This window comes from Pteronotus mesoamericanus, unplaced genomic scaffold, assembly GCF_021234165.1.
Source record: "Pteronotus mesoamericanus isolate MK-2021 breed Mesoamerican mustached bat unplaced genomic scaffold, CSHL_Meso_final scaffold_1186, whole genome shotgun sequence".
Lineage (NCBI taxonomy): Eukaryota > Metazoa > Chordata > Mammalia > Chiroptera > Mormoopidae > Pteronotus > Pteronotus mesoamericanus.
In genome coordinates this window covers 6,471,916-6,499,572 of record NW_026555302.1, presented here as the reverse complement: position 1 = coordinate 6,499,572, position 27,657 = coordinate 6,471,916, and the positions used below count along the sequence as shown (strand labels likewise).

At 56.4% G+C, this 27,657-nt stretch overlaps 1 protein-coding gene across 1 annotated transcript; it reads left to right on the top strand.

Moving 5' to 3' along the window:
- The first annotated feature begins 606 nt into the window (after positions 1-606).
- KIAA1614 (KIAA1614 ortholog) lies at positions 607-27,657 on the top strand. The gene is made up of 11 exons (XM_054587544.1): positions 607-656; positions 2,293-3,218; positions 3,939-4,002; positions 9,076-9,222; positions 14,775-16,306; positions 17,634-17,643; positions 18,093-18,239; positions 19,907-20,162; positions 23,326-23,453; positions 24,174-24,358; positions 27,315-27,657. Exons 1-11 carry the CDS (start codon positions 607-609, stop codon positions 27,506-27,508), a joined length of 3,639 nt encoding a protein of 1,212 aa, XP_054443519.1. The 3' UTR covers positions 27,509-27,657.

Below are 27,657 nucleotides of genomic sequence, written 5' to 3'. Positions count from 1 at the left end.
GCTGTTTCCTTAGCTCTGGCTCCCCTTGAGCCGCATCCCACTGCTGCGCTGCCCGCCGCTGCCCGGGGTCGGCCGCCGGCCTCGAGGGGTCCGGGCGGCCGAGCGCCCTGCGTCCACGCGCCCCCGCGCAGGGCCCAAGCGTCGTTCCCGAACTCAGCCCGGGCCTCGCCTGTCCACCGCCGCTCTGACGCGTGCGAGGCGCTCGCCCCCTGGCCGCCGCCGCCGCTGGAGAAGCCGCTCCCTGGGCTCGGGTGTCCGGCCGCGAGCGGCCACGGCAGCAGCGGGCGCCGAGGGGGCGAGGCCGGGCGGGGCGGGCCCCGCTGCTCCAGCCCCTTCCGCTCGGCTTCTGTCTGTGCTCCGCGCGCGCTCTCCCGGTCCCGGCCCCGGGAAGCACCCGGCTTGGCTTCTGTCCTCTTCGTGGCACAGCCATGAACTAGCAGCCGATGCCACTGCCTCCTCCGCCAGACCCACTTCCCTCCTCCGACCCGGAGCGAGGCCGCGGCCGGACCCCACCCGGGCCTGGGGCTGCCCGCCGAACCAGGAGCGGAGCCCGGTCCCCGGGCCTGGGGAGGAGAGGGGGCCAGCGGAGGGCTTGCCGGGCCGGGGATGGAGGGGATGGAGGAGGCAGCGGCCGATCCTGCTGGCGGCGGCCCTCAGTGAGTACGGACGAGGCGAGGAGCAAGGCTAGCGGCGGGCCGGTTGGGTGGCGGGGCCGCGGGGCTGGAAGGGTCGGGGGAGGCCCGTGCTCAGTGTCCATCTTCATTTCAGCCTTTCCGAGCTTATGCAAATACAGCCCTTGGGCCATAGAATCAGGCGGCTCCAAGTAGCACCATCCATCTCTCCAGGCGCCCGCAGTGCCCCACTGGAAGGTTCTCGCGCGAAGTTCTCCCTGGCTGGGTTAGCTCTGGAATCGAGGTTCTGAGTTTACCCAGCAGAAAGTTCTTTTAACTTAACTGAAACCGCTCCCATTACATCATTCCCTGTTCTCTGGAGTGAACCTTCGAAGAGAGGAATCAGCGACTGGGCTGCAAAGAGAAAGTTAATACATTCTACATTTACTGGTAGGGTGACCGATCTCGGCCTCCTAAAGTGTTGAAACTTCACTGGCTGAAAGCTGATGGGGCACTTTGCCCTACATGTGTATTTTACTTTACAAACTATGCACATGCCTGAAACATTGTGTCAATTGAATTGTAATAAACAACTATAGAGGGACTTGCCCTTTAAGAGAATTCTATGGTGAATCTTTAGTCAACACATGAACTGAATAATTAACTCCTTCCTAATTTGTAATCTATGTAAATGTGGATTTTCCACACGCGGTTTTCTTCAAGTGGGTCATATCTAAATGTGGTATTGAGGGAGCATTCTCTCAGAGAGCAGGGTAAATATTAAGACACTGGGGCCTGCATGTGTGCACAGAACAACTCGGTGACTGAAATCCCATGCGCACGTTCATTCCCTGTGAGAACACTGACATCAGCCATGCCCCCAGGGAGCCGTCATTGTGGCCAGTCACCGACCCTCTCCAGACAGGATTGTTCCCATCTGCGGAGTAAGGGGGGTGGGGCGAAGTGACCGCGGAGTGCTTTGGGAGAGCCCTGGTTTTGAAACCAGAAGCTTTGCCTTCCAAACTGGCCTCCCCTTAGCGCCTCCGTGACATAATCTTGCTGTACCTCAGTTTCACCTTCTGTAATAATGAGGGAGCAGTGCTGTTCTGGCTGAATCGGGTGAGGATTATTTGGCAGAGTGTACGTTTGAAAGCACTTGCTGGCCTGCCTGGCACAGAGCAGATGCTGGTCGGAGTTAGTGACTGACACGGCCACCCTTGGACACAGCGCCATGCTGCGGTCCTGTGGTTTGGAGGATGGGAGTGTGGGGGGGGGGGGGCATGCGTGGGGCACCTTTCACCTGAGGGTCAGACCCTGAGACCCTGTGTGATATCACATCTTCACTGAGATTGCCTGTCAGGAGAGCAAGAGGCCGGGTATGAGGAAATCTGACCCAGCCTTTCATTCTGGCCCACGTTTGGCATAAGATTAGTTGTTTGACGCTTATGCCCCATGTGTAAAATGGGGGTAGAAAACCACTACTGAGACTTGGAAGAAAAAATTTAATAATCCCTTATTTGTATCATCCAATGATTTGTACTTTTCAAAGTGTGTTCACATTACCTAGCGTGTATCTCCTGCTCTGTCCCCAGGTTACTCTCTTCTGTACAGGGCTCAATAGGTGGGCACTTTGGGGACCCAGGTGCCGGGTCTAAGGAGCACCATCTGTTTTCTCTTCCAGAGAGCCCAAAATAGGGAACAGAACAACCAGCTCCACAGAGGCGACCTCAGCTATGGAGAAAAGTGGCATTGAGCCACCGCCCAACAACAACCTGCCAAGAGCCTGGCCCTGCCCTCAGGGCGACAGAGCACCCGGCCTGATGACTCCCCAGCCTCTCCGGGCATGGGGGATGCGGCTCCAACAACCCTCTGTGCTAGAGTCCAAGGTCAGGGCCTTGAAGGAAAATATGACAGCAGCCAGGCAGGGGACAAGTCCCTGCCTCACTGCCCATGAGCGGCCATCCCCCAAGAAACCCAAATGCCGACGAGTCAAGGTGGGTGGAGCCAGGACTCTGTTGCCAGATGCCGTGGTCCTCCCTGCTCAGAGCCCTACTGAAGGACAGCTGGACAACAGTGTCAGCGAGGAGCAGCCTGCCAGGAATGGGGGCCCTGGACCCCCCAGGCCACCCGCCCCTGGGCTCCGGTGCTGTAATGGGGGGAGCCCATGGGCTCCAGGATCAGTATGGACGCTGCCTGACCATGAGAGGGGTCCACTGCCGGGGCCTGGCTCTTTGCAAGAGAGCCCCACCCACAGAGCCATTCCAGCCCAACCGAGGGGCCCTAGACCTTGTAACAGAATCGCTCACACGCCCAGCCTGAAGACAGAGAGGTCGTACCCCCTTCAGGATGACCTAGCCACAGGGGGAGACCCGGATAGCTTGTCTCTGACCTCCGAGGAGGACTTTGTCCCCAGGCCAGTCCTGCTTGGGGGTCTCTGGAGAGCTGGAGACCTGGGGGCTCTGGGCGCTGGGGGCAGTGCCTTGTCCCTGTCGGAACGGGTAGAGAGGAACCGCCTTCTTCTGCAGGAGATGCTAAATGTTGGGGGGCAGGCCCCCCCTAAGCTGAGAATCCCAGCCCGGACTCCATCCTGGGACAGAGCTGTTCCAGGTGAGACTGACTGTGACGGTCTGGGTGGTGGGGGTAGCAGCTGGGAGTCCGGACGGAAAAGGGGAGACAGGTAGCGTGGAGTGGGTGGCATGGGAAAGGCAGGGGAGCACAGCTTCCTGTCACCAAAATCACCAGGATGCCCTCTTGGCTTTGACATGGCTTCCTTACCACGTCACAGCCAGTCCCATCTGCTGAGCATCCCCCATGGCTTCCCAGGCCAACAGGAGGCCACCTTCTGTGCTTGAGGGTGGTGGCTACCAGACCTTCTTTCCCGTGGCACACAGCCTTTTCCAGACGGGCTCTTTGTGTCCCCTTTCAACGATATGCCCTCGCCCCCCCTGCCCCACCCCCCGTGGACTCCCTTCCCACAAGGTGGTCGAGCATCTCGTCAGGCGGGCTGAACTCAGGCGGTAGCACCACTGGGATGTGCAGATGTTCGGGCCTGAGAAGACATCTGCCCCCTCTTCCTTCCCATACCAAGAGCTCACCCCTCACCCACTCCCAAGAGAACCTGCACGGGCCCCTTAGCCCGTGGCAAGGCCCAGCAGCCACCGTGACAGGCTGCGCCTCTACCTCTCAGGCCAAGGCACAGGCAGGGGGACAGATTATCTGGGAAGTAAGTGGCTTCCAGGGAAAAGTTTCTCCTTGACATTCATTCAGTGGCAGCAGAGAGCCCAGTTGCTGACTCTGCCCTGATCTCTGCTTCTGTTTTGGCCCTAGAGCCACCGTCAGGGGACATGGACTGGGACTCGGGCATCTCCCTGCAGGACTCAGACCAGAACAGGTAAGAGCTCAGAGCACACTGTTTTTCTCCCTCCCTCCTCGCTGTTGTCCTTCCATTTACCAGCATCAGGTAAATGACCTCAAGAAAGCGTGAGGACAGGCAAACCCTGTGTGGCAGACCTGGGGACAGTGTGCCACTGTGATTGTCAACCCTGAGACAGAGTAGGGGCTGCCGGTCACCCCACGCCCCAGGCTGGAGCCCGCCTGCTACTGGAACACAACTACTCACTGGGCACAAGGCACCGTGCAAAGGACAAAGGACCTGCTCTTGTATAGGGGGAGCTGGCTCCCCTGCCTGGCCTCTGACCCTTCATCTTTCAAGTGGGACAAACAGTGTCTGTGGTTGACTTCACAGGACTGTGTGAGTTTAAATGAGATAATGGTGTAGAAACCCTTAGGGAAAGTGCACAAATGCAAAGCATGTACTGCAGCTCTTCCTAAGGCGTGTGCTGGGGCTGGGTAAAGGATGTCACCCCTCCACGCTCACCGTGCTATCCCACCGAGTTGCTCTAGCCCCTCCACCCATGTCGTGGGGAAGCGAGGCACACCAGGTGACCGGGAAATACTCAGGTGTACAGGCGCAAAAGGAAAACTAGAGGAAAGCCCTCTTATTACTCCCAAACCCACCAAGACCAAGACTAGAAAGAAAAAGAAATTTAACTACTCACCAGTGTTAAATCTTACTGTGCTCCCGAAGCACCTCGTGTTCTGAACCCTAGATGCAGAAGGAAGGATGCTAATCCAGAGGCCCTGCCACCCAGCTAGTGCCCTTGGAACTCTCATCCCCTGTGGTTATCACATTCACGCCTCACACATGCAAATCTCATTAGGGGCACAAACTTGATGAATAAAGAGGCACAAGAAAGGCCAGTCATCTGTGGGGAGTAAGGCTGAAATTCAGGAAGAGGAAGCCTTGCTCCCTGGCCGCCAGAGCTGAGCAGGCCACTGTCCCCCTAGTCTGGGGTGTCTTGGGCACCTGCCTGCACATACCGGAGGGCCAGCTCAGGGGGGAGTTTGCTAGCCTTCTCCCAGAAGGCAAGGACAGAGACAATTGGCTGTGCGCTAGTTGGAAGTTGATGCCTTAGGGGAAGCTCAGCATTGGCTCCACTGAGGTCCTTTGAGAAGTGTAAAACAAGACATTTGCAAAGCAGCCATGCTAAGGACGCCCTCTCTTCCTTCTTTGTTGGGAGAAGCTCCTCTTTATTGTCTGGACAGCCGATTCCCTCTCCTACCCAGTGACTGCCTCTCGTGCCCCATTCTGTAGAAATTGATTTTCTGTGAAGCCCTGTCAGAGGTTTTTGAAAATCTAAAGCAAAACTGCCAAGCCCTCTCTAGCTTCAAGATGGTTTGTCACTTCCAAACACGACTTCCCTTACGGACTACTGCAAAGCCGTCTCTTCGGCAGGCGATTTCAGTTTATCCTTGGCTCAGTAAGAAGTGAGAGTAACTTAACAAAATAATGGTGCTAATAATATCAATAAGAGCAATAATCATAATAAATGTTAACATTGACTGAATTTTACCAAGTGCCCAGCGTTGGGCTAACCTGTTTTGAGGGACTCAATCTCACTTAACAACTGAGTCCTCAGCAGGTGGGACAACTGAGGCCGAACCCCTAAGTAACCTGTCAGGGTGGCACAGCAAGGAAGTGGCAGTCCACAGGGAGGACCTAGGCAGGCTGCCCCAGAGCCACCACTCTTGGCTCTGTCCTATCAGCATCCTGCATCCTGGGAGGAAGGCGCCCAAGATAAGGTCCCTGACCTCGTGAAGCGCACGGTCCGGAACAAGGAGCTCCAGGCCTTCCTTTCCTCTTTCCCTCGCTCGGGAAACTGCACACAGTGTGATAACGGGAGAGTTCTACCCTTGCTCATCAAAAGGCTCGATCGTATACAAAAATGGAACGAATGCAAGGCAAAAAAGTTTATACATGTCCTGTACACTATGTATTTCCCCTCTATCTGCGGCATCCTGCAAACTAGGAAATGTCAGGTAGCTTTACATTCCCAATTATTTCCCTAAGTCTTGTTCCTGGGATAAAAGGGTTAAATCCAGACTTGCTGGAGCTTATTGTTTTAATCCAGGATTATGATGGTGGCAAAAAGAGGCCCCTCTGTCCCGTTGATGTCCCTGGACCAAGAAACTGGTTTAGATGGGCAGACCAGAGGGACCAGAGGGGAGGGGGCCACCGGCTGCACTTTATCCTTGGGAAGCAGCTTAGGACACTGGTGGTTGGAGGGGCGAAGGGAAGGGCCAGAAGGCTCACTGTGGATTTCCACTTGTCCCTAACAATCAGGTCCTTGAGAGCCAAACATCTGTGATGTGAACGCTGCAGGGAGAGAACATCAAAGTGCCCCCACCCTACCTTGGGGAACCCCAGACCCCCTGGCCAAAGACTCAGATCCATAGGGTAGCGAGTCCTCTCCCCTACTCAACTCCTGCTGTTTACAGATGGGGAAACTGAGGCCCAGGGAGGAAAAGCCTCAGCCACTTGACCCCTGTGCCCTACCCACTGAGCGAATGAGCCCCAGATGTGCAGGCTTTCCAGCAAGGGGCAAAAGCTGTCTCTTCTTAGGCAGAATTGCCTTTACCTAGCCATGCACCAACTGCCCAAACCCTTCCAGGCAGCTTCCGAGCACTTGCGAGAGTGGGATTGTGGGTTGCAGTCCATGGCGGGAAGGGTCTGGCCCCAGGGCTGTGTGCCCTTGGCAGAGGCCGGGGTCAGGTTAGACAGGAAAGGCTCCCTCAGGCGGAAGAGCCGGAACCTCCTGTGTGCCGGGGCGGGGGGGTGGGGCACCGGGGGTTGGTGGCCCTGGGGCAGGCCCCTCCAGCGTGGCATTAGGAGGTGGACAGTGAGGCTGGGACGGGCTTGCCACCCCACACTTCCGCAACCGCCTGCCCCGGCCTAGGGAGGGCGACCTCCTTCCCTCCCCAGGGCCGGTCAGCACCGGCACCCCGCTGAGGGCAGCCGGACTAGGGGCTGCCTGTCCTGCTGACCTTGGCTGTCATCTGTGAAGGTGACTGCCACTCTCCCCCTTGCTCAGTTTGTTACTGCATGGATGCCTCCGGGCACTGCCAAAGCCCTGCTTTTCTAATCAGTGGAGAAACCAGCTTTGTGTGCCAGGAACCAAAGCAGGGCAGCTGATGAAAAAAAAAAAAAAAATCAACAGCTCCAATTTGAGAGAGAGAAAGGAAATAGCAAAGCTGGAAAATGGCTTGGAAACCTGGGGCAAGGCCGATCTTGGCAGCATCTGGCCAGCTGCCTGGGGCCCTCTGCCTGCCCACCAGGCCTTGTGACAAATGCCCTCCGACAGCCAGGGAAGCACAGCTGTCACCGGAAGGCTCCAAGTGCGCAGGCCAGCAGCCAGAGGCCCGCAGCTGCAGGGGCGGCTCTCCGGGCTGGTAACCTCATTATCGCCGCTGTCGGAGCAGGGGCCCCGGGGAGCAGGGCGGCTCCCGGCAGTGCGTCCGTCCGAGGAGCCGCCTGCGTGGGGAGCTGGGCAAAGGGGAGGCCTGTCCTGCCAAAGGAGTCTCCCTGGGGCAGCAAGCCTGGAGACTTGCTCACATGTCTCTTCAGTCAGCCCTCCTGTCTCCGAGCTGTGCCTTGGCCCTGCCAGGGATCATGGGCACAGATGGTGCCTTTATTCTAGCAGTTCTTTTTTTTTCCCCCCTGGGCCCCAAAGCAGGGCTAGGTACAAATAATAAGAGGAAGGAAGCGAGGGAAGGAGGGAGGGAGGAAGAAGGAATCCCAGACAGCTCAGAGTTTATCTAAGGATGTCCCAAGGAGGCCTCAGAGTTGTGCCACTCACATATTTGTCACCTTCGCCCTATCAGCACGAGGCCCCTTTCTCCAGGTTACATGTAGGGTGGGAAGGAATGGGATAGGCTGAGACCTAGGCCCTGCTGAGCGTCTCACTGCCTGAGCTTGCTTCCTGTGGACCCTCCCTGGTGAGGAGAAGGGCAGCCTCAGGTGATGCTGAAGTCACATCCAAGAGAGTGTCTGACTCTAGCCACAAACAGCCTCAGCCTGCCCTGGAACCCAGGAAGGAAAGGGGACAGAGGATGTGGGAAGGAGGCTGGAGGCAGCAGGCTGGCTGTCATCTGTTCTGCCCTCAACTGATGTTCGACCTTGAGCACTGTGCCAAGCGTGCCTCGCTGCTCCGGAGCACCCTCATCTGTCAAACGGAGAGAACACCTGCCCTCGGCCAGCCTGGCTGGGAGCAGGAGCTCCGTGGAGATAAGCGTCTTATCGGCGGCGGGAGGCTGTGGGATTGCTGTTACTGCTGTGACCCAATGCTGGCTGTATGTCACTGTCTGGGAGAGAGACCGCGCTGAAAAAGGGCTGCTGTCATTTTCTGCAGCTCTGGGCTGGCTGGGGAGGCAGCGCATGTGTAGGTGGGGAGGGCTGGCGAGGGCCATTATTATTATGAAAATCGAGCCATTTGTTGGTTTGGTGTGGATCCAGCTTCATTTCTCTCAGCCCTCAACGGATGCCTGACGGGTCTGGATTGGGACTGAGGCAGGGAAACACCAGGATTTATAAAAATGTCATTCCCCCAAGGAGCAGAAGCTGCGACGGGCAGAGCCCTGAGTCCTTGTGTCTGTGGGGGGAGCTTAAGGAGGTGGCGGGTAGCTTGAGAGGGTACGTGTGGGTGCACAGAGACAGAAGGAGAGAGGGAGGTGATGCGCGTAAAGACCATCTGGCTGGGCACAGGCCCAGCCCAACAGCCCAGGCCCTTCCCTCTCCCTCCCCCTAGATAACTCCGGCTGTCTGCCCAGGAAGGAACAATAGAATAATCTGGAGACTCCGTTACCCTTTTCTAGGTCCTCCTGGGGTCTCTGCCTCTGGTCCCTGAGCAGATGTCCAATGTGGGCCAGCTCTGCAGCCCTGTCCAGAGTAGCTCGGGCCATTCCCCAGGCCCCAGGCCGGGTGTCCTCTGTGGGGCGGGACAAGGAAGGCCACGCATGCCGGATTTTTCTGGCATATCCATGCTAGACACTGTTAAAGCCCTCCTAATCCACGTTGTTTTCTTCTAATCCCTCCCCCGCCCACTCTGGCCTGTGTGCCACCCTGCAGGACCTTTGGACCCAAGCCGGAGCCCGTGCTGAGGAACCCCAGGCATGAGGAAGCCAAGCACCTGCTGCAGCGTGCCCGCATGAAGGCCAGGACCCGGCCCCTCCGTGCCAGCCATGATATCATGCCCACCATTGACCGGGGCCGCCGGTGAGCGGGGCCTGGGCCAGGCAGGCCAGAGGGAGGACAGGAAACCTAGCCAAAATGCCTCTGCTCGCTCTTCCCTTCTGTGTGTGTCTGTGTTCCTCACATCAGGCGCTTGCTTTAATTCATTTGGTTGGTCAACATACCATTACTGAGGGCCTACTGAGTGTCACGTATTGAGGATTTAAAGGTGAATGGAACATAACCCAAGCTCCCTGGGGGGACAGTGGTCACTGTCTCCATGGAGAAAGGCTGACAAACAGATCAGGACAACTCTCTGGACTGTGTAGTGTAGAAGAAGAAAGACGTGCAGGGTAGGAAACCTGTAGCCCTAAGTGGGAAGGACAGAGAAGGCTCGAGAGGAGGTGGCTTCTAAATCAGGGCTTGAAGGAGACGTAGATATTCGCTGGAGGGATGAGAGAGGCAGGGACGAGCATCCCAGGGCAGAAACCATAAGCAGGAGCCAGGCTGGAGCGTGAGGGCATGCTGGGCGCGTGGTGTGAAGGCCGGGGAGCTCCGTGCAGGCTTGTTGTGGGGGCCAGTCACCGAGGCCTCCAGGCCGGCTGAGCAGTTTGCATGTCTCTCCCAACGGCTGGGCGCCACGAGGGTTTTTGAAGCAGGTGAGTGGCATGATCCCATTTGCGTTTCAGTAAAGCCAATATGGCTGCGAGGATGTGTTGGACCTGGGGTTCTGGGGGCAGTGAGGAGGCTGCGGTGGTCCTGGTGCGATGTGAGTGGGGGTAGGGTTTGGAGACAAGGGAACGCTGAGAGCAAGAAATAAGCAGGTTTAGTGAGGCAGCAGAGAAGTGGTTAAGAGACTCTGGAACCAGACCACTGGGTTGAATTCTGGCTCTGCCACTTATTAGCTGTGTGCCTTTGGGCCTCAGTTTCTTCATCTGCAAAGTGGGAATTATATTAGTGTCTGTCTTACAGAGTTGTTGTGAGGGCCATATACATTAATAAATATATGTAAAGTGTTTAGAATAATTCCTGGCACATAGTGAGTACTCTATGTGTGGTACTTCTTAAAATTATTTAGAATAGTCCCTCCTTGTCCACAGGGGACATGTTCCAAGATCCTCAGTGGGTGCCTGAAACCACAGATAGTACTGAAGCCTGGAACCACACATAGTACTGAAGCCTATATATACACTATATTTATCCTATACATACACACCTTTTCACTTAAAGGAAGCACCTTGCGGCCTCTCTTTGTCATATCCGAATTGTCAATATCACTACTCTAGTGCTTTATTACATAAATTAAGGGTCACTTGAACACAAGCACCGAGATTCCACACAGGCAGTCTGATAACCAGGACGGCTACTAAGCAGCTAATTGGCAGAGAGCACATGAAGTATGGAGACACTAGACGAAGGGATGGTTCACGTTCCCGCTGGGGCAGAGTGGGACGGTGCGAGATTTCATCGCGTAATTCAGAATGGCGTGCAATTTAAAACTTATGAATTCCTTATTTCTGGGATTTTCCATTTAATATTTTCAGACCACTTTGATCGCAGGTAACTGAAACCACAGAAAATGAATCCACAGATAAGGGGGACAAGTGTAATGAACTAGATATGGGAAGTTGGAGAGGAGAGGCATGCAGGACAGAGCCCAGGGTCCTGACTTGGTGTCTGCAGGTTTGGCGGGGCCTCAGCCAAGGGGTGAAGGCCAGCTGCAGGGTCAGGCTTTGAAGGAGGTTTGTCCACAGAACACCCCCTGGAGGCACTTCTCAGTTATGGGATCTATATCGGGCATGACCCAGTTTTCATGATGCTGGAGCTGTGGGTGAGCGTGAGTGCATCAGGGATGGGGAGACAGGAAAAGAACAAGTTCAAGGACACTTAGACCAGCACTTCACCTACGTGACTGCCCCCCGAGTGACAGCCCATCACCATGACTGCAGCTGTTCCACATGTATGATGCACTGCAAGGAACCACTTACATGAGTTCACACACCAGAGCTGGTGGGACCGGGGCCTGAGATGAGACTGCCTGCCCATGCCAGCCGGCACCAGGCCCGAGCAGGACCCTCTGTGTGGCTGACGAGGCCTGGGGCTCCCTCGGCATGGTGGGCCTGCTGGGCCTGCTGGTTTTCATCACCATGTGGCATTCGAGGGAGCGAGGATTCTCAGTGGAACTGGACCACATGCTCTTTGATGCAGGATGCTGAGCCCACCCACGAGAGGCTGAGGGCCTTTGCAGCACCACCAAGGTGACTCCAGCATAGCAGAGGGCTGTGGCCTGCCTCTTTGTTCAGTGTCAGTGTGACCCTTAGGCGAGGGGCTCAGGAGACCCCGTACCCTGGCAGAAGGTGCCAAATAGGCCACCCTTTTATTTCCACATTATGTGCCTAGTCTTCCTCTGGCTGGAGAGCACTAGTTACGAATGGGCATGTCTTCTCTGAGGCAACCTAACTATTTTTCTCTGCTCCTATATGGGGCCCAGAGCCTTAGACTTCCACGAAACCCTCCTGTTCCACTTTCTGTAGGCACATAGGTTGGGTGAGTTGAGTAGCCCCAAAATAGGCAAGTCTATCCGCAAAACAAGCTTGACTGTGGAAGTGTACTCTTGGACACTTCCTCTTCCTTGAATTATGTCACAACAACCCCAATCACTAACCTTAAAGTAGGCTCCCCTTTGCCAGGCTGTTCCCTGACTGCTGAAATGCTATAGAAATGCAAGGTGACCCACTTTAGCAGCTGCTGTGTCCAGAAAAGAATTACTTTGACTTGGCAGCGCTTGGTGAATCCTCAGAGAGTCAAGCTGAAAATCAGCGCCAGATGGCTTCCTACAGATGCTTCTAAAGGTTACGCTTGTCAGATCACCCTGGAGAGCCATGCTGAGTTAACACGGAGATGCCACGCAGGCCCTGGGCCTCCGTTAGACACGAGAGACTCCCCACCCCCACCCCTGCCCCCAGCCCAGAGCCATCATCCTTCCAAAAAGCAGTTTGGTGAACAGCGATAGAAGAGTGGGGGCGGGCAGAGCCGTTGCCAGAAGGCCTTCTTGATCCCAGCTCTGGTGGAGGCGGCTGGGGCAAGCCCAGACATACAGACAGGCTTTTCCAGGTGGTGAAAAGGTAGCAGTAGCTGCATTTTTCTGGAACCTAATCATCGTAGATATCGAGCAGCTCCTGGAAGCACACACTCTTGCCATTTTGGGGATAGGTGCCTCTAGATTGTTGGTCCTGGAATCGGAAAAGCCGGCATTCAGGTTGCCTGTCACTACCAGACCCAACAGACAGAGACAGGGATTGAATCTTTATGGGCGCTTTATTCAGATGTCGGCAATCTGAGAAGATGGCGGGTTTGTACCCTAACAGACTGTCTTACATTTCCTTCTAAGCCAGCCTTTTTATAAGAGGGAGGAAGTGTAGGTAAGGGATTTGGAATTCAGGGGGAAAACAAATGTAGGCAGGGGATTTGGAATTCAGGAAAGAGGCTGACCGGATAAAAGCTGCAGTCCGGCAGTTTCCCTTGCACCCTTGCATCTGTTGACTGGTGACTCTATATCTGTGTCCTGGGCGATTTTTTATCTGTGTCCTGTGTCCTGGACAGTGGGATGCCTTTTTCTGGAACACAATGGCTCAGATACCATCTCAGCTGCTTGCAGTCCTCCTGGGGCACAAAGGTGGAACTGTTTGCGGTCTCTTGGAGTAAGGGCGGATTATACCTTCAGCTCCTAGAACAATTAACTTTTATATGCATCCATTTCTGAGCTTATTATTACTTAAAACTAAAATTTTCTGACTCTTGAGTTCCCCCATCAGCCTAATCCCAGGAAGGCAGAACATGTCAGCGAGATGCGGGGCCTGGGAGGTGACACCGTAAGTGCTCTTGTCCCGTGTGAGAGAGAGGCTATGTTAAGACTGTAGAGCTTGTTTGGGCGGCAATGACTGTGTGGCTAGGACAGCACTGTTGTAGAAAGTGGGCACTAGAAAGGGACCTTCCCATCCTTCCCAGGGGGCCATTCAACCCAGGTTCTGACCCCGACAGAGTCCTCTGCAGGACAGATGAGCATTGTGGCATCTGCTGGCTGTGTCTCGTCCTGAGAAGCTTGCCAGGCTGGCGTTTGCTTGCTGCCGAAGTGCCCCGTTTGCTCTGCACCTGTCTCCCGAATCCTTACCGCGCCTTTATGCACTGTCTCCCGCTCCGCAGGTGGAGGCCTCTGGGTTTCAAGGTTTGAAGGTACCTAATGTGGTTAAGCTCTCCTTCAGCTCTCCATTTGGAACAAAAAAAAAATGTCATTTCTACCTTGGCATGAATTCCGGGATGGCTCAGTTTACCATCCTGCACGTAAAAGTTAAGGTCCATGATGGGACTGGTGTAGGCAGGCTCGCTTCTCAGATGAGGAATGTACTGTCTTTAAAGCCAGGCTTTTTCTCTCCTCCCCAGAAAGCGCAGCCCACATCCCGTCGGCAGAGCGGGGCACGGCCCTCCGGGGCCTGCAGAGGGGTCGTTGCGTCCGAGCCGGCCCGCCTCTCCCAGCGGCCCTCGGGCCTGGCAGCCCTGGCGTCCTGCCTGTGCAGCGGGGCAGAGCTCTGCTCTGTGGGCTCCTCTTCTTTCTCAGGGGACGAGGGGATGCTCTCTCTCTGTCTAAAGCCTTCCTTTCCCCAGGAACCTCATGTGGACAGCCCCACCATGTGTGATTGTCCCACAGGCCCTTCCTCAGGTCCTGACAGGCCAAAGCAACCCAGGTGCAGGTGGAATCCTAAGGGAGGGCGAAGTATGGTTCTCACTCAGGCGGCCTCCAACAGGAAATGTGCTGTGAGCCTGGGTCCATTTGCCTAGTGGCCTGAAAACTAGGCAGTCTGGCTCCCGGGAGCCTGGTTGAGATTTGTGTGGTGTTTTCTTGAGCTGAGCAGGATATGACCACCAGGCCCAGGGTCTCCCAGAGCAAAGGCAGATGACGGAATGTGGAGGCTTCTCCTAGCACAGTAATCCTTACCCCAGCTTTTCTGGATGAGTGTGCGTGAGGGGCTGGGGGCAGGCAGGTACAAGGCAGGGGTGTGGGGACAGACAAGATGGCGCATCAGAGCCTCAGTGTCACACTGTCTAAATTTGGTCTACGCAAGATGATCAGGAACCCCAAGCAAGAGCAGGAAACCCCAGCTTCAGACCCCACACAGTGTCTGTGGAAACTTAAAACACACTCTTCCCATTAAACCTTCAGAGCAAATAGCGTCACCACAGTTCGTCACTATCAGATGCCATGATGGCAGGCTCACATCCTTTTCTGCACATGCACATGCACATGCACATGCACACGCACACGCACGAGGACTTTGGTCTCATCTCTCTGTACAAACCTGAGTTTAATAGCGTTGCGTCTGAGCTCAGCCTGAGCAGGCAACAGAGGGAAAGGCACACTAAAGAAGGTCCTGTTGATTTTGTTCAGCGCGGTATCCCAGGATCAGGATGGACTAGAACCTACTCTGGTTTGCCTGCCTCCCGAGGGACCCGGTTTGGGGTAACTTTGGGTTTGTAGTCACCGTGGAATACCCCAGGGTACCCTCCTTCTCACTTCTGTCTCTGTCCTGTCTCCCCATCAGGGATGGCGTGCGAAGCCCGGCCCTGGACCAGAGCGTGCCCTTTGCCTGCAGAGACAACCTCCAGAACGGGAGCACGAGCGACTCCTCCAGCGGGGAGTCCAGCAACGGGCAGTGGCCGAAGCGGGGCCCCTCCCCGTCCCACGTCCGCTTTGAGGATGAGTCCGCCCGCGACGCCGAGTCCCGCTACCTGGACCGGCTGCAGCAGCGCCAGTGCCCGGGGCTGAGCCCCACGCTGCAGATGGCAGACCAGGGCCCCCTGCTCTCCAAGCCCGAACTCGCCGACTACGTCGCCGCCGGGGGCTGCCGGCGCAGGGGTGCCGGGGAGGAGGCTCTGCACACGCTTGTGCGCCACCCGGACCGGAGGCCCTTCCCGGCGCCGCCGCCCCCACGGGGCAGTGAGAGGACGTGCGGAGCCTGGGGCAGCTGCATCGAGGACCAACGTCCGGACCCGGGGAAGGCAGCCCCGGACCCCAGGGTCCTCCAGGAACACGAGGTTGCCTCTGGGCTGGAGGGGGCGATGGCCGAGCCCCTGGGCTCTAGGGGCCTGAGCGCCCCCCTCAGGCTCCTCCCCGCGCAGCAGGGCCTCTGCGCAGAACGGATCCGCGAGACTCACAGCAGAGATCCTGCACGCCCCGAGGAGGGGGACTCCGCCCTGGACAGCACGGACACCTCGGACAGCTGCAGGACCGACAGCGAGGATGCGGGGGCCTCGCAGCCCGGCAGGGCCCGCGGCTCCAGGGCTCGCGGAGGCCACCGGTGGTTCCGGAAGGCTGAGACGGAGGGGGCGCACGGGAGCCTTCGGGCCCCGCACTCCCTGCCTGCGGCGGATCTCCTGGAGGTTTCAGATGAGGTGAAAGAAGTCCCAGGACACACGCCTGAGGCGACTCTGTTCCCCAGAGAAGACCCTATCTCCAAGCCTCCTGTGCAAGGACCAGAGATGGCTTCCCTGGGGCTCCCGGGGCAGCCGCGACCAGAACTGGGAAATGTCTGGGCTCGCCCTGTGGATTCCGGGGCTCTGTGCCCACCATCCTGCGCCGCGGCCTCGTTCACGAAGCAGGCATCCTCGGGGCCAGACAGGCAAGAGCCGGTGACAGAAAGCCACGAGTCTCTGAAAACTGCCTCCCTGCAGCAGAGCCATGAGGAGCCCTCTGCCCCACGCCAGGCCCAGCAACAGCCCGCTTCCCTTTCCCCAGAAGGCTGGGTGCCTACCCCTCCTCCCTCCAGGAGAACCACCTCACCTGGGTCCCACAGGAAAGCACCCCGCAGGCCCGGGGACCAGGGAAAGCCTGTGGACCCCCCAGCGCCCCCTTTGGGAAGTGTAGTTCTCAGGACCTGTGAGCTCCCCACCCCACAGGCCCAGCCCTGCCACCCCCAAGCCAGGCCCCCACTGCTGGCCCTCTCCACCAACAACTGCAAAAGCAGCGAACCTGGGGGGCTGCAGGAGCCCTGGGGGCGCTCCACCCTCAACGGCAGGGCGGAGAAGGGCGCCAGCCGCCAGGAGCCCGGGGCACCCCTGGAGAACAGCGGAGATGGTGAGAGACTGCCCTGGGCCTAGGGCAGCCCTAGAGCCGAGACCCCAGGCCAAGTCTGTGGCCTCACACGCCCTCCTCTTACCATTCATCTCTGTACATTGCAGAGCCATGCACTGTTCCTGGCAGCCCCTTGGGGCCCCCAGATCAATGGCAGGCATCAGGAAGCTGGCAGGGGCTGTGGGCTGGGTACAGGGTTCAACATCAGCCTGGAGGTGGGTTAGCCAACTCCTCCCCAGAGGCAGAGTCAGGAGGTGGCGCTGATGCCTCTGACTTCTGGGAACCCTGAGGGGCATATAGAAGCTCCAAGCTGCATGGTTGCTGGAGGCCTGGGCTGCCAAGGAGTTTTACCTTCCACAAAACAGGGAGAGGCCGAAGCTCCAGGATGTACTGTTCAATTAGAGTAGTAAATGCCCAAGTGCCCCTCCAACATCTTTATTTCACTATTCATTCCATTCTTTCATTCACTCAGTACTGACTGAGCGCCTGTTATATGCTAGGCACCACACGAGACACTGTGGGGAATGAATGCATCAGTGAATTAATTCAGCAGGAATCCTGCCCTTGAGACCTTCTTATAAGAGCGTCGCCTGTTGGTCACTACCTCCACAGACATGCTGTCCGGAGGACACAGTGACCAGCACGCAAAGCTCTCACCAGGGGTGCTGGGGTTGCTCTTTGGCGCACGAGCCCTCCCGGACTCCTGGCCCTGCTGGGCGGGCTGGTGTGTTTCCGCAGGCAAAGGACGTAGGATCTCACCCCTGCGCTTGGGCTGGGTCCTCATATTGCGGGCCAGTCCTGGGCTTCAGCAGCCTGAGTGCTGATCCTCGCTGTTGCAAATTGGGCGAGCAACTCAGCCGCTCACTTTTAGGCAGAGGAAGCAGGCCCACCCCACACGACCTGCTTTAATGAGCCCACAGCTCTGGCAGCCCTGGGGCTGGGCAGGCTCAGGGGGGACCCAGGGCTTGGAGACCGTGGGTAGGAGAGGGCAGACCGACCACAGGCCACGCCGAGCTCGCTGAGGATGTGGGCGCCAGGACTCTGCCAGCCCCGGTGTGCAGCCACCCCCTCCGCTGCACACAGACACGTTTTCCCTCGCTCTCCCTTGCTCACGTGAAGCTTCAGGAAGCAGGCCCCACTCTGAGCTCCCTCTGCTGTGTGAAGGTGTGGTTTCCTTCCCTGGTGGGCTCTAGGCTGGCCGCTGGCTGCCCCTAACCACTTCCTGGGGGGCTTCTATTCTGGGAGCTGCTGACTTTCTGGGCAGCCTGACCATCACCTCTTTGGGGCCTGGAGCAGAGGCCCAGGTGAGGCTCCTCTTCTCATGGGCCAGGAGGACCCGGGCTTGTTATTTAACCTTCTGCCCTCCAGGCTCCTTCACTGTCACCTGAGGGTAATAATAGAACTTGTCTCCTAGGAATCCGTGCAATAATCTCTGGGGAGGGTTTAATTCATTGCCTAGCCCATCACAAATGTGCCAGGAATACAAAGATTCCCCCTGCTCCCAACTATGTCTCTTGATATAAGAGGGGCATGACTTGCCAGAAGCAGCCCCTTCATTTAGCATTTAATTAATCATCTGGGTACCAAGGGCTGTGCCTGGGGTGATGGAGTAAGAGCAGTAAATAAGGTTCTGTCCCCGTTTCAGGGGCTTCACCACATCTCCACCACTCTCGGGCGCATCTCCAGCTTCCTCTGGCTCTCCTGCCTCCGGCTTGGGAATGTCCCCTCCCCTGTGGGGTTGGGTTAGGGACACCGGAGGGGTGCTGTAGTTGTTGCAGGAGGGCTCCAGTACTTTTCTCGCCTCTGCAGGTGTTAGCACCATCAGCTCCATGGGTGTCACCTTCTCCCTGGCCTTAGAGGAGCCAGAGTCCAGCCAGGAACCAGAGGGAAGCCTGCAGGGAACAGAGTTAAATTCCGAAGGCCATGTGTCATCCCGGTGAGTGACAGGAGCAAGAATGAGCCCTGACCATAGGAGGTGAGGGACCGGGGGTGCATAAGAAGATCCCCTCTGGAGTGGCAGCACGACTCACCTCGTTCCCCAGCCCTCGAAGGTTCCCAGGTTTACGCCCAAGGGCCCCTCTCCCTGTCGTTTCCCGCCTACTATACTTGATTATTCATTCACGGAACAGTCATCGAATGGCCTTAGGTCCAGGTGCTGTGCGGGGCCCGGCTGGCCAGCCAGTCCCAGCCCTCAAGGTGCCCCAGGACGGGGCAGTCTGCCTGAGAGGACTTGCCCCTGGCTCTGGGCTTGGAGACAACCAGGTGCCGAGGAACCAGCCCGGCATTCACATTTCCATTCTTTCTATAGCGGGATGTCTCCAGTCCTTGCTCTGGGGCCTCAAAATCTTGGCGAGCCAATCCTCTAACCAGGGCCTTCTCTTCTCTGCTGTGCACTATTCCTGGTGACATGTGACCCAGGGTTTCACATGCCCCTGAAAGCCAAGTCTCCACCTCTACCCCCGTGTGCTCCCAGAACCCTGGACCTGCGCATCCGGTTTCCCCAATGTGTCCACTTGGGTGTCTGAGAGCCCAGCTCAACTCTCTACCAGTCCGGCAAAGCTGCTTCCCCCGGGGGCCGCCCGCCCCACAGGGCTCGCTCCCCGGGTCTGGGTGTCCTCTTGGCTGCTCCTCTTCCTCCTCTCCGACTCCAAACCCCTGGCCGGCCCTCTGCAGCTCCAGATCCACCCAGATGGCATTTCTCCTGGGCTAAGCTGCCTTACTTCTTTCTGCGCAACTCAGAGAGCCCTGCTGCTCTCTGCCGTCCCTCATGCCCCTCCAGGCCCTTCTGCACACGATAGTCAAAGGCATCTTTTGAAAACTTTCATTAAATGATGTCATTTCTCCTACTGAAAACCCTTCGTGGTTTTCCCTTTCACTTGGCATAGAATTCAGACCTCTTACCTTGATTTGTGTGCTCAGTGCCATCTGGCCCCAGCCTGCCTGCCTGACCTCACCTGGTGCCTCTTCCCCGTGCTCCACTGTCTGAGTCCTGACCCCCAACTCCACTCTGTTCTTGCCGCCCCAGCCCTCCCTGCCCTGGAGCCGTGTTGCCAGCTCTTTCTTCTCCTGGGAACTCTTACCTCTGCGCTCGCTCCGGGACTGACTTCTTCTTGCCCTTCAAGTGTCAGCTTAAATATCACCTCCTCAGAGAGGCTTCCCTAGCCACCCTGTCACTCTCTGCTTCCCCCTGCCCTGCAGTCGCTGATGGTTTCTCTCCTTTGTTTCCTAGCCTGCTGTTTATAAGCGCCTGAGAGTAAGGACTTTGTCTATCTGCTACCACTTACCCAGGTCATTTGCCACATGTCCCAGTGCCTAGGAGAGGCCTACAAGTAGTGAATGAGCGAGTGAACGAATGAATGATTGGGTGAACCCACAGCTGAGTGTGACACCAAGGGTCTTTTCTGAGTGGTTCTCCCTAAGAGCTGCCTAAGCAGGGGACCCGCAGAAGTCCACTTGGGCTTTCCCTCTGCAGCCTGGCTGTCTCTTCCTCCACGAGGCACTGTGCTGGCCACCCCCCCGGGGCCCACAGGACCCTAAGGCGCAGTCTGCCCTCGCCTGCCCCAGCCTTCTCTCCCGCCCCTCATGTCCACCCTTGCATTTCAGAGCACTGCCAGGGGTCAGTGCAGGACCTGACCTGCCCTCCGCTGCCCCTCCTGACAGGAACAAGAAAACCAGCAGCAGCATCACCACCCTGGGGCTGAAAAAGTTCTTCTTGGCCCTGGGCCAGGGCTCACGGCCCAGGCTGGGCAAGTCCCGCAGCTACAGCGTGGAGCAGCTGCAGCCCCCTGCGCCTGGCCCGGCGTCACACACCAGCACCCCCAAAGTGAAGAGAGCCCCATCGTTACAATCCCTGCATCTGGTGAGTCCCAAAGGCCCAGCCAAAGGCTGCATGAGGCCAGTGGTGGACCAGCCACCATTGGAATGCAAGGTGGAAGGAGCGATGCTGTGCGGAGGAGGCAGCACAAGGAGGCCAAGAGGGACAGGGGAGGCTCCTGGCCCCCCACAGCTGATCACAGTGGGGGTAGCAGCATCCCCGACTTCCACACCCCCTCGATTTCCCCCTGCCGCCCGCCGCAGCTCTCTGGCCTGGGCTCATACTAGTCTCCTCTCTCCCCGTCCCTTAACTCTGCCACCTCTGCCAAGACCTGGAGTCTACTACCGGGTGGTTCTCAAACCTTCTTCATGGCCACAGTGACTCTTAGTCTAGCACAAATCACTTCACACCTGGACTACCTCCAGACCTTCTGAGTGGCTTCCGGAGTGGTCCTTCTAATGTGCCAACCTGGCCTTGCCCCTCCCTTGCCTGGCTTTGGCCATTGGTCCCTTATCACCCTCAGGATAAAGTTCAGATCAGGTGACATTGTCGAAGGGTTTCTGTGATCTGACTGCTTTCATCTCTCATCACTCCTTCTAACAGTCAATCGTAGTTGTCCTTCACCTTGAAGTTCTGTAATGAAGGCTGCACACTAACTTTGAATCTTCATCGGAAATGTTTCTCCCACCTTCTCTGCCTGCTAATGTCTGCTCCTCTGTGGACACTTCATTCATTTCCTCCTCCAGGAGGCCACTTCCTACCCTGCCCTGGGCTGAGCTGGGGGCAGTGGGCGTGGGGTGGGCGCCCTCTGCTCTGTGTTCCCATCTCATCCTGGGCTTACCTTCTCGGTGGAATTTGCACATAGTATTTTAATTGATTTTTGTCTATCTCGTCTCACTGGAGTGTGACTTTTTTGAAGGAACACCCCTTGATCTTTATATTCCCAATATTTAGTACAATAGTAAGTACAGTAGACATAATGCACAGTGAGTGAGTGAGTGAGTGAGTGAGAGGACCAGGGCAGCCCCCTGAGCTCTCCCTCCCTGCGTGCTGGAGGATAAACCAGCAGCAGCTCACTGACTCGCAGCTAGGTTTCTAAAAACCCTGTACTGTTCCAGGTGTTTCTAGGTGTTATATTTGTTCTTCCAGGCTTGCTCCCCTCCCTGGGCAGAAGGAAGCTGGTGACTGTGATTTGGAGTATCGGAGCCTTTCATTTTCAGGCTGAATGAATCTTCCATTTTGGTCTAGCACCAGGAACACTATGTGGTCAGAGCTCAATAAGGATTTGCTGGATGGCCCTGACCTAGTGGCTCACTTGGTTGGAGCGTCATCCCGTTAACCAAAAGGTCACAGGTTCAATTCCCAGTCAGGGCACATACCTAGATTCCAGGTTCAGTCCCCAGTTGGAGCACATATGGGAGGCAACTGATTGATGTTTCTCCCTCACATCAATGTTTCTCTCTCTCTCAAATCAATAAACATATCCTCGAATGAGGATTTAAAAAAAGAAAAAGTATTTGTTGGATGAATGAATGGAAAACAAAGAAACAGAAGCAAAGTAGCCATACGCTGGGAAGAGGAGCCCAGAGTAACACCTCGCTCCAGGATTCCCTTTCCCCAGAAAGTAACATTTGTCCACTGTGTACCTGAGCCAGGTGCCTGGCATGTTGCTGTCAGAGCCCTGGTCCCTGTGAACCCCTCAAGGGAAGCGACAGCAGTGTTAGTATAGTAGAGGCATTGTTGGCAACGTAAGCCGAGTGGGTGAGAATAGAAAGTAAGCTGGTGGGAAAGGTGGCAATGAGCACAGGGCGGGCTGAACAGTAGAAATAAGTATTCAAGAACGGAAAAAGAAGATGAAAGAAGAATCCATCTTACCCCGAAATATTCGTGACATAACTCTGGGTGAATGACTTCCTGTTAGGCTGTTGTGCCGCCTGGTGTGTGGGGTGAGAGGGTGGGCGGATGCTGCCACAGCTTGTTTTCCACTGTGCCCTCCTGAGTGGGCGGCAGCCCTGTTCTCACACCCGACGGCGCTGGCTGCTCCCACGTCCTCCGCTGGCTGCGGCTTTTTACCTTTGAGCGTCTAAAAGGCTCTCCTCCCTGGGGAACTCCTGCCTGGCCTTCAGGTCTGAGTTAAACATGACTTCGCCCAGGTACCCTTCTCAGACTCTGACACAAACCAGCAACCCCCTCCCCCTGCCCACTTGTTTCTTTATAATAAGTCTTATTTCTCTAGAGCATGGATTCCAAGTGCAACAAATGTCTGTAATATTTGTTTGAAAGCCTGCCTCTCCCTGCTTCTGTAGATCTCTACCGTTCCCACCCCCACCTTCAGGATAGCCTCCCCATTGGGTCAGTTTCTAGAACCAGATCAGATCTTGTAACTCCTCTGATGAACATCACTCAGGGCTCCTGAGCAGGCCATATACAGTCCTCCAGGGCTGGCCCCACGCTCCAGCCCATCTCCTACCACCTCTGCAGCCTAGCCACCCAGGCCACGAGCATGATCCCGAACCTCCCTGGCTTTCTCTCATCTCTCTGTGTCTTTGCATCTGCTATTTATTCTGCCTGGAGCACCCTACCTCTGACTTCACCTGGAGAGTTTGTGCTTCAAGCCTCACTTGAGGGTCAGCTCCTGCCTCGGAGTCTCTTCCTGCTTCCCTGTACATCGTCCGCGCCTTCAGCTGAGTACTTACAACTGCACTTAGGGCTTCTACCTTATCTGCTGCTCCCCCGCACCCCCCAAGGGAACTCCTCCAGGGACCTGTCTTTTCCATCTTTTTATTCACAATGGTTTAAGGTGCACACTTAGATAAAAAATTTTGAATGTAACGAATCATAAAAGGGATACTAAAGATTCACAAAACAATATCTAAGATTTTAACTCTAAAATTGTGTTTCTTATTCTATAATTAATTTGCTTTAACTTTTTTCTTACCAAGAAAATCAGATTTTCTTAAGTGAGATAGTGTTACCATACTAAGTTGTTATTTCAGAAAAAACGAAAAACGAAACGAAAACTTGAAGCTTCAGATCGCCTGTGTAGGTCCAACTACTTGAGTAAATTATGAGGATGCCTGTTGAGCACTTTGAAGTAATGACAAAAACTGCCGAGATACTTTGAGAGAGAGTCCTCAGGTTCATGGTTGGGGTCAAGTCTGTCAACCCCTTGCCAGGTTGACCTGCAATATTGGATCTTTACCACTAGGTGTCACCCTCTCACCAACATCGGAAAGCTGCCTCCTTTCAGAACCTCCATTCTCTGCTGAGTGGCAAGGTGGACAGGTCCAGCCTGTACCTGGTCGGGGAACCCGGGGACCACAGTGAATCCGGCAGGTAAGAGTGAGTGAGTGGGCAAGTGGTTTGGAGGGCAAACTCAGAATGGACAGTGGAGCCATGAGCTGAACTCCTTGCCTCAGCAGCATGGCCCCGAATGGGATCCCATTAGGAGAAAGGGAGGCCACCTCTTGGAGTCTCTGGTGTCACCCAAGTCTTGGAGGCCACACCCCATTGCTCATGCCTATGCGACTGAGCTCTACAGTGTGCGTTGCTGGAAGGGGTGCAGTTGGATGGTTTGATTCCTGCATCTCTCTGCTGCCTGATGACATCTTGAAATCAGAATGTTCAGAGAGCTAAAGAACAAATTAAAGATCCAGAGACAGGGATCCCAAAAGAGGCTCTTGACCTGTGACCCTGCCTGCAGAAGTCCCACCCTCTCTGATGAGACCTTCTAGTTTAGCTGTTCTCCCCTGGAGCTCCATGGAGGGACTTCAGGGTATCCCTTAACTCCTGGAAATTTTATATAAAATTGTGCCTTCCTCAGGTTCTCAGAGACGTCTCTGCACCTAGAAAGATGAAAAACTATTGCTCTTGAGCCGGAGGCCCCCTGTTTCAGCAGCAGGCTCTGAGCAGCTTCAGGCGGCTGGGGAACATGCCAGGCTCATCCCTGGCAAGCTATTTAGCTGGCGCCCCAGCCTTCCTCGTCCTGAAGCCAACAAGGGGCTGCAGCCCAGTGCCGCCCTCTTTGCCCTCACTCTGTCTCCGGTCCCCTTGCAGGTTAGCCAAGCCCCCGCCCCGGCGCGCGCTCAGCGTGGAGGACGTGAGTGCCCCCAGCCTGGCCCGCACAGTGGGCCGCGTGGTGGAGGTGTTCCCGGATGGCACAAGCCAACTGCAGCTACAGCGCTCCCCAGGGGGCACTTTTGGCTTCTGTGTGGCCTCTGGGAACGGGCGCCGGGACTCAGGTATGCTCCTGGCGCTTTCTGGGCTCCACAGCCTGGGGACTTTAGCAAGCCACATGGTGGCTTTTGGCTGTGGTCCGAGGCTTTCTTCTGCTCTTTCACCGAGCCATGGAGCTCTGGGCTCAGAGAGCCTCTTATTGAAACGGCTAGAGTTCTCCCCACAGGAGATCTTTCTGAAGAGGCAAGGTCTGGGGCTGCAGGAGGGAGTAGCTCTTGGCAGGCTTGACCCCATTGTCCCTCTGCTGTCTGCTGACATTCTTGAAATCAGAATCTCAAAGGCCAATTTTTCACTGGGGAGTGAGAGGGAGATTGTTTGTGCTTGCTGGCGCTGAGAGGCGGTCCCTCTGATGTGGCTGAGGTGTTTAAATGGTTCCCTCCTCCAGCTGCAGAGTGTGTCTGGGCACGTGGAATGTGCCTGCCTGTCTGTGTGTCCCAGCCCCTCCCTCGGGGCTGGCTCCTGAGGGTGGTGTTCCCATGCATGCTGGCTCCCAGACCCTGGGCGAGTCAGAGGGGGCATTCAGTGGTGTCAGAAAGAGAATGTGTCTGGGGAGCAGAACTCCAGACGGGGACCTGCATGATCTGCATCATCTGCCAGTGTGAGATCATACACAACCGGGCATGTACTCTGCCCCCATCCTCCTCAGAAGTCCCTTCAGGCCCCCTTGCAGGGAGTGGGTGCCCCTCCCCCATCGCCCGTCGGGGAATTCTGATGGGCAGGGATCTGCGATTGCACAGGGCTCCATGGGCTCTGCCCTGGCCTGCTGCCCAGGCACAGCTCACCTGGGTTGGTGAGAGCTCTTCCTTGTCCTGCGCAGAGGTGTCCTGCCCCTTCGGCTGCAGCTGGCTGTTGGACGTCACAGAGATCCCCGTGCATGCAGAACAGGGCTGGTAGGGTGCCTCCTTGCCTCGGGCCATCCTCCAGCAGCCAGGAACCCCTAGCCTGGGTCTCCGAGGGACGCTGCGCTGGGCTTGGTTCGCGTTCCTCACTGAAATGCCAGGAAGCTGGTGCTAACCTGCTGCCCATCACATCCGACTGTACACCAGCACACGGGTGCAGCAGGCTTGCCTTCTGCTCCTAGTACAACATAGATCATACGTCCCGAACAGAGGCCATGTCCAGCAGACTCAAATGCCTACCAAAGCAGTCTCTCTGTCATATTTTTTCATGACTTTGAGTTGTGAAACCAACTCCAGAGTCTCTCCAAAGTGGCTGGCATGACATCAGTGTCTGGTCTGGCTCTGGCTGCATTCTTTTGGGTTTTCTCATCACTCCCCACCTCACGTCCTGCTGTGCAGCAGCCATTTCTGTGGGCTCCACCCCTCCCCTCCTTACCTCCCTTTTTCCAACATGCGGACGGTCAGACAAGCAGTTCAGACACCAGACGGAAGAGGTGAAAGGCAGGGCGAGGGCTGTGAGAGAAGCTGTGCAGCGGAGAAGGCAGCTGTCCCTCGCTGAGCGGGGAAGGCTCGGGGTGGCTGGGAAGCACCGAGAGGGAGTTCCGCAGCTCCGACCAGGGACAGGGGACGTGTCCGAAGATTGGATTTGCTAAGCTACAAACCTTCGCGTGCCTTGGAGATTTCAATGCACATTCAAACCCAGGTGTCAGAGGATGGACTCTGAACAGCTTGACTGTCAGAAGCTGGGCTGGGGGCACCAGAGACATGGCTCCCCACTGGTCCCAGATGTGTCAAATGGCTTCACATCAGATATTGAGGAACGGGACAAGATGCCCTTTTGAGTGAGTGCCTTCTAAGGAAGCCAATTCTAGGAAAAGGGAATGGGGGAGTAATGCGCATGCACACACACATGCACACGGCATTCAGTGTGGACGGAGCCAGCCAGCCCAGCCGGCTGGGGAGCGGGGGCGGGGGGGCTGTTGAGGCGGCACTAAGCCACCCCTGTGAAATCTGCAGGTGTTGTCAGCCACACAAGGTCTGCCCCTGCTGTCCTCCAGCAACCTGGGCTGGGGCTCTCAGACACCTGTGTTAGCTCATCTTTCCCTGGAAGAGCCTGCAACTCTAATCTCCCGGGGGGAGGCAGCTGAGGGGGGTTGAAAGGCTTTGAGCAGGAGTTGCAGTGAGAGGGCCTCCCCCCACCAGACTCTCCTGCAGTGTGTGGCCAGGGGAGGCCGGGGACACCCGGCCTAATCAGCCCTGAGGCCCCACGTCGGACCCGGGACAGGAGGGGAAGTGGGTTCTCCCCAGACTCAGGCTGCACTTGAGAGACTCGGAATGGATGGTCATACTGGCCGGGCAGGGCCCCTTGGGAGTGGTGGCGGGGAAGAGTGTGCATGAAGAAGGGAAAAGCGAGACACCATGGCTTTAAATATGGGGGTAAGATTTTTCTGTTCCTGGGCTTTTACCCAGAGAACTCCAAACTCCAAACGGGGAACAATATCCAAGGAAGACGGAGGCCAGAGCCTGCCCTAGGCAACACCATGAAGCAAACCAGGGTTGGATGGGACCTCAGCTACTTGAGCGGTGCCTTCCCCCTACCCCCACCCCAGCGACTGGAGGGCAGCAGTGAATCTTGTTTGTGAGGTCCACCCAGCACAGTGCCGGGCATGCCGTCAGTTGGTTTCTTAATTTTTAAACATTATTTTCCTCCCTATTTTACAGTTAAAGCTCATCTCAGGAAAAGCTAAGATTAGCTCATTCACACTGGGGTACATAGGAAAAATTATAGCTGAGAGCACCATTTGCACTGGGGGCATTTAAAATAAGAGGTGGAGATATGAAGTGACACCATGGAGGCGGGCACATAGTCTCTCTGTAGAAAGCCAGTTGCGGTTCTGAGCAGGAGTAATGCGGGTGTGTGTGCATGTGAGCGCAGAAGTGCCCTGTATGAGCACCTGCCCGCGCCCTCCACCCCCAGCCCCACGAACAGCACCCCCAGTCAGCATGCCAGAGAGGCGTGTCTCTAATCCCGCTTGCTAAAGTCTTCTGTTTTCCTCTGCAGGCTTCTACGTGCAGGAGATGGCTGACGCGAGCACGGCCAAGCTGTACTCGGGGCTGCTGGGGGTGGGGGATGAGATCCTCGAGGTGAACGGAGCCAAGGTTGCAGGGCTGGGACTGGCTCACGTTAAGGAGCTCCTGGCCCATGCAGAGAACTTGTCGCTCCGTGTGCTGAGGCAGAGGCCAGTCCCACGATGACCCAGAGGTGTGGGTCCCCATTGTTGCCGCCTTGGAAGCCATGAATAGCTCAGGGGGGGATGACCGGAACGTACTGCACAAAGCTGCTCGGGAGCGTAAGGTGGCATGGAGTGCCTGGGGCTGTGGCCAGGCGCCTGTGATGGACCACC

Excerpts from the sequence above, each read along its gene's own strand:
- KIAA1614 (XM_054587544.1), top strand. The coding sequence starts at position 607 with ATGGAGGGGATGGAGGAGGCAGCGGCCGATCCTGCTGGCGGCGGCCCT. Across the intron at positions 20,163-23,325 it reads CGTTACAATCCCTGCATCTG|GTGTCACCCTCTCACCAACA; the intron begins GTGAGTCCCAAA and ends CTTTACCACTAG. Across the intron at positions 24,359-27,314 it reads GAACGGGCGCCGGGACTCAG|GCTTCTACGTGCAGGAGATG; the intron begins GTATGCTCCTGG and ends TTTCCTCTGCAG.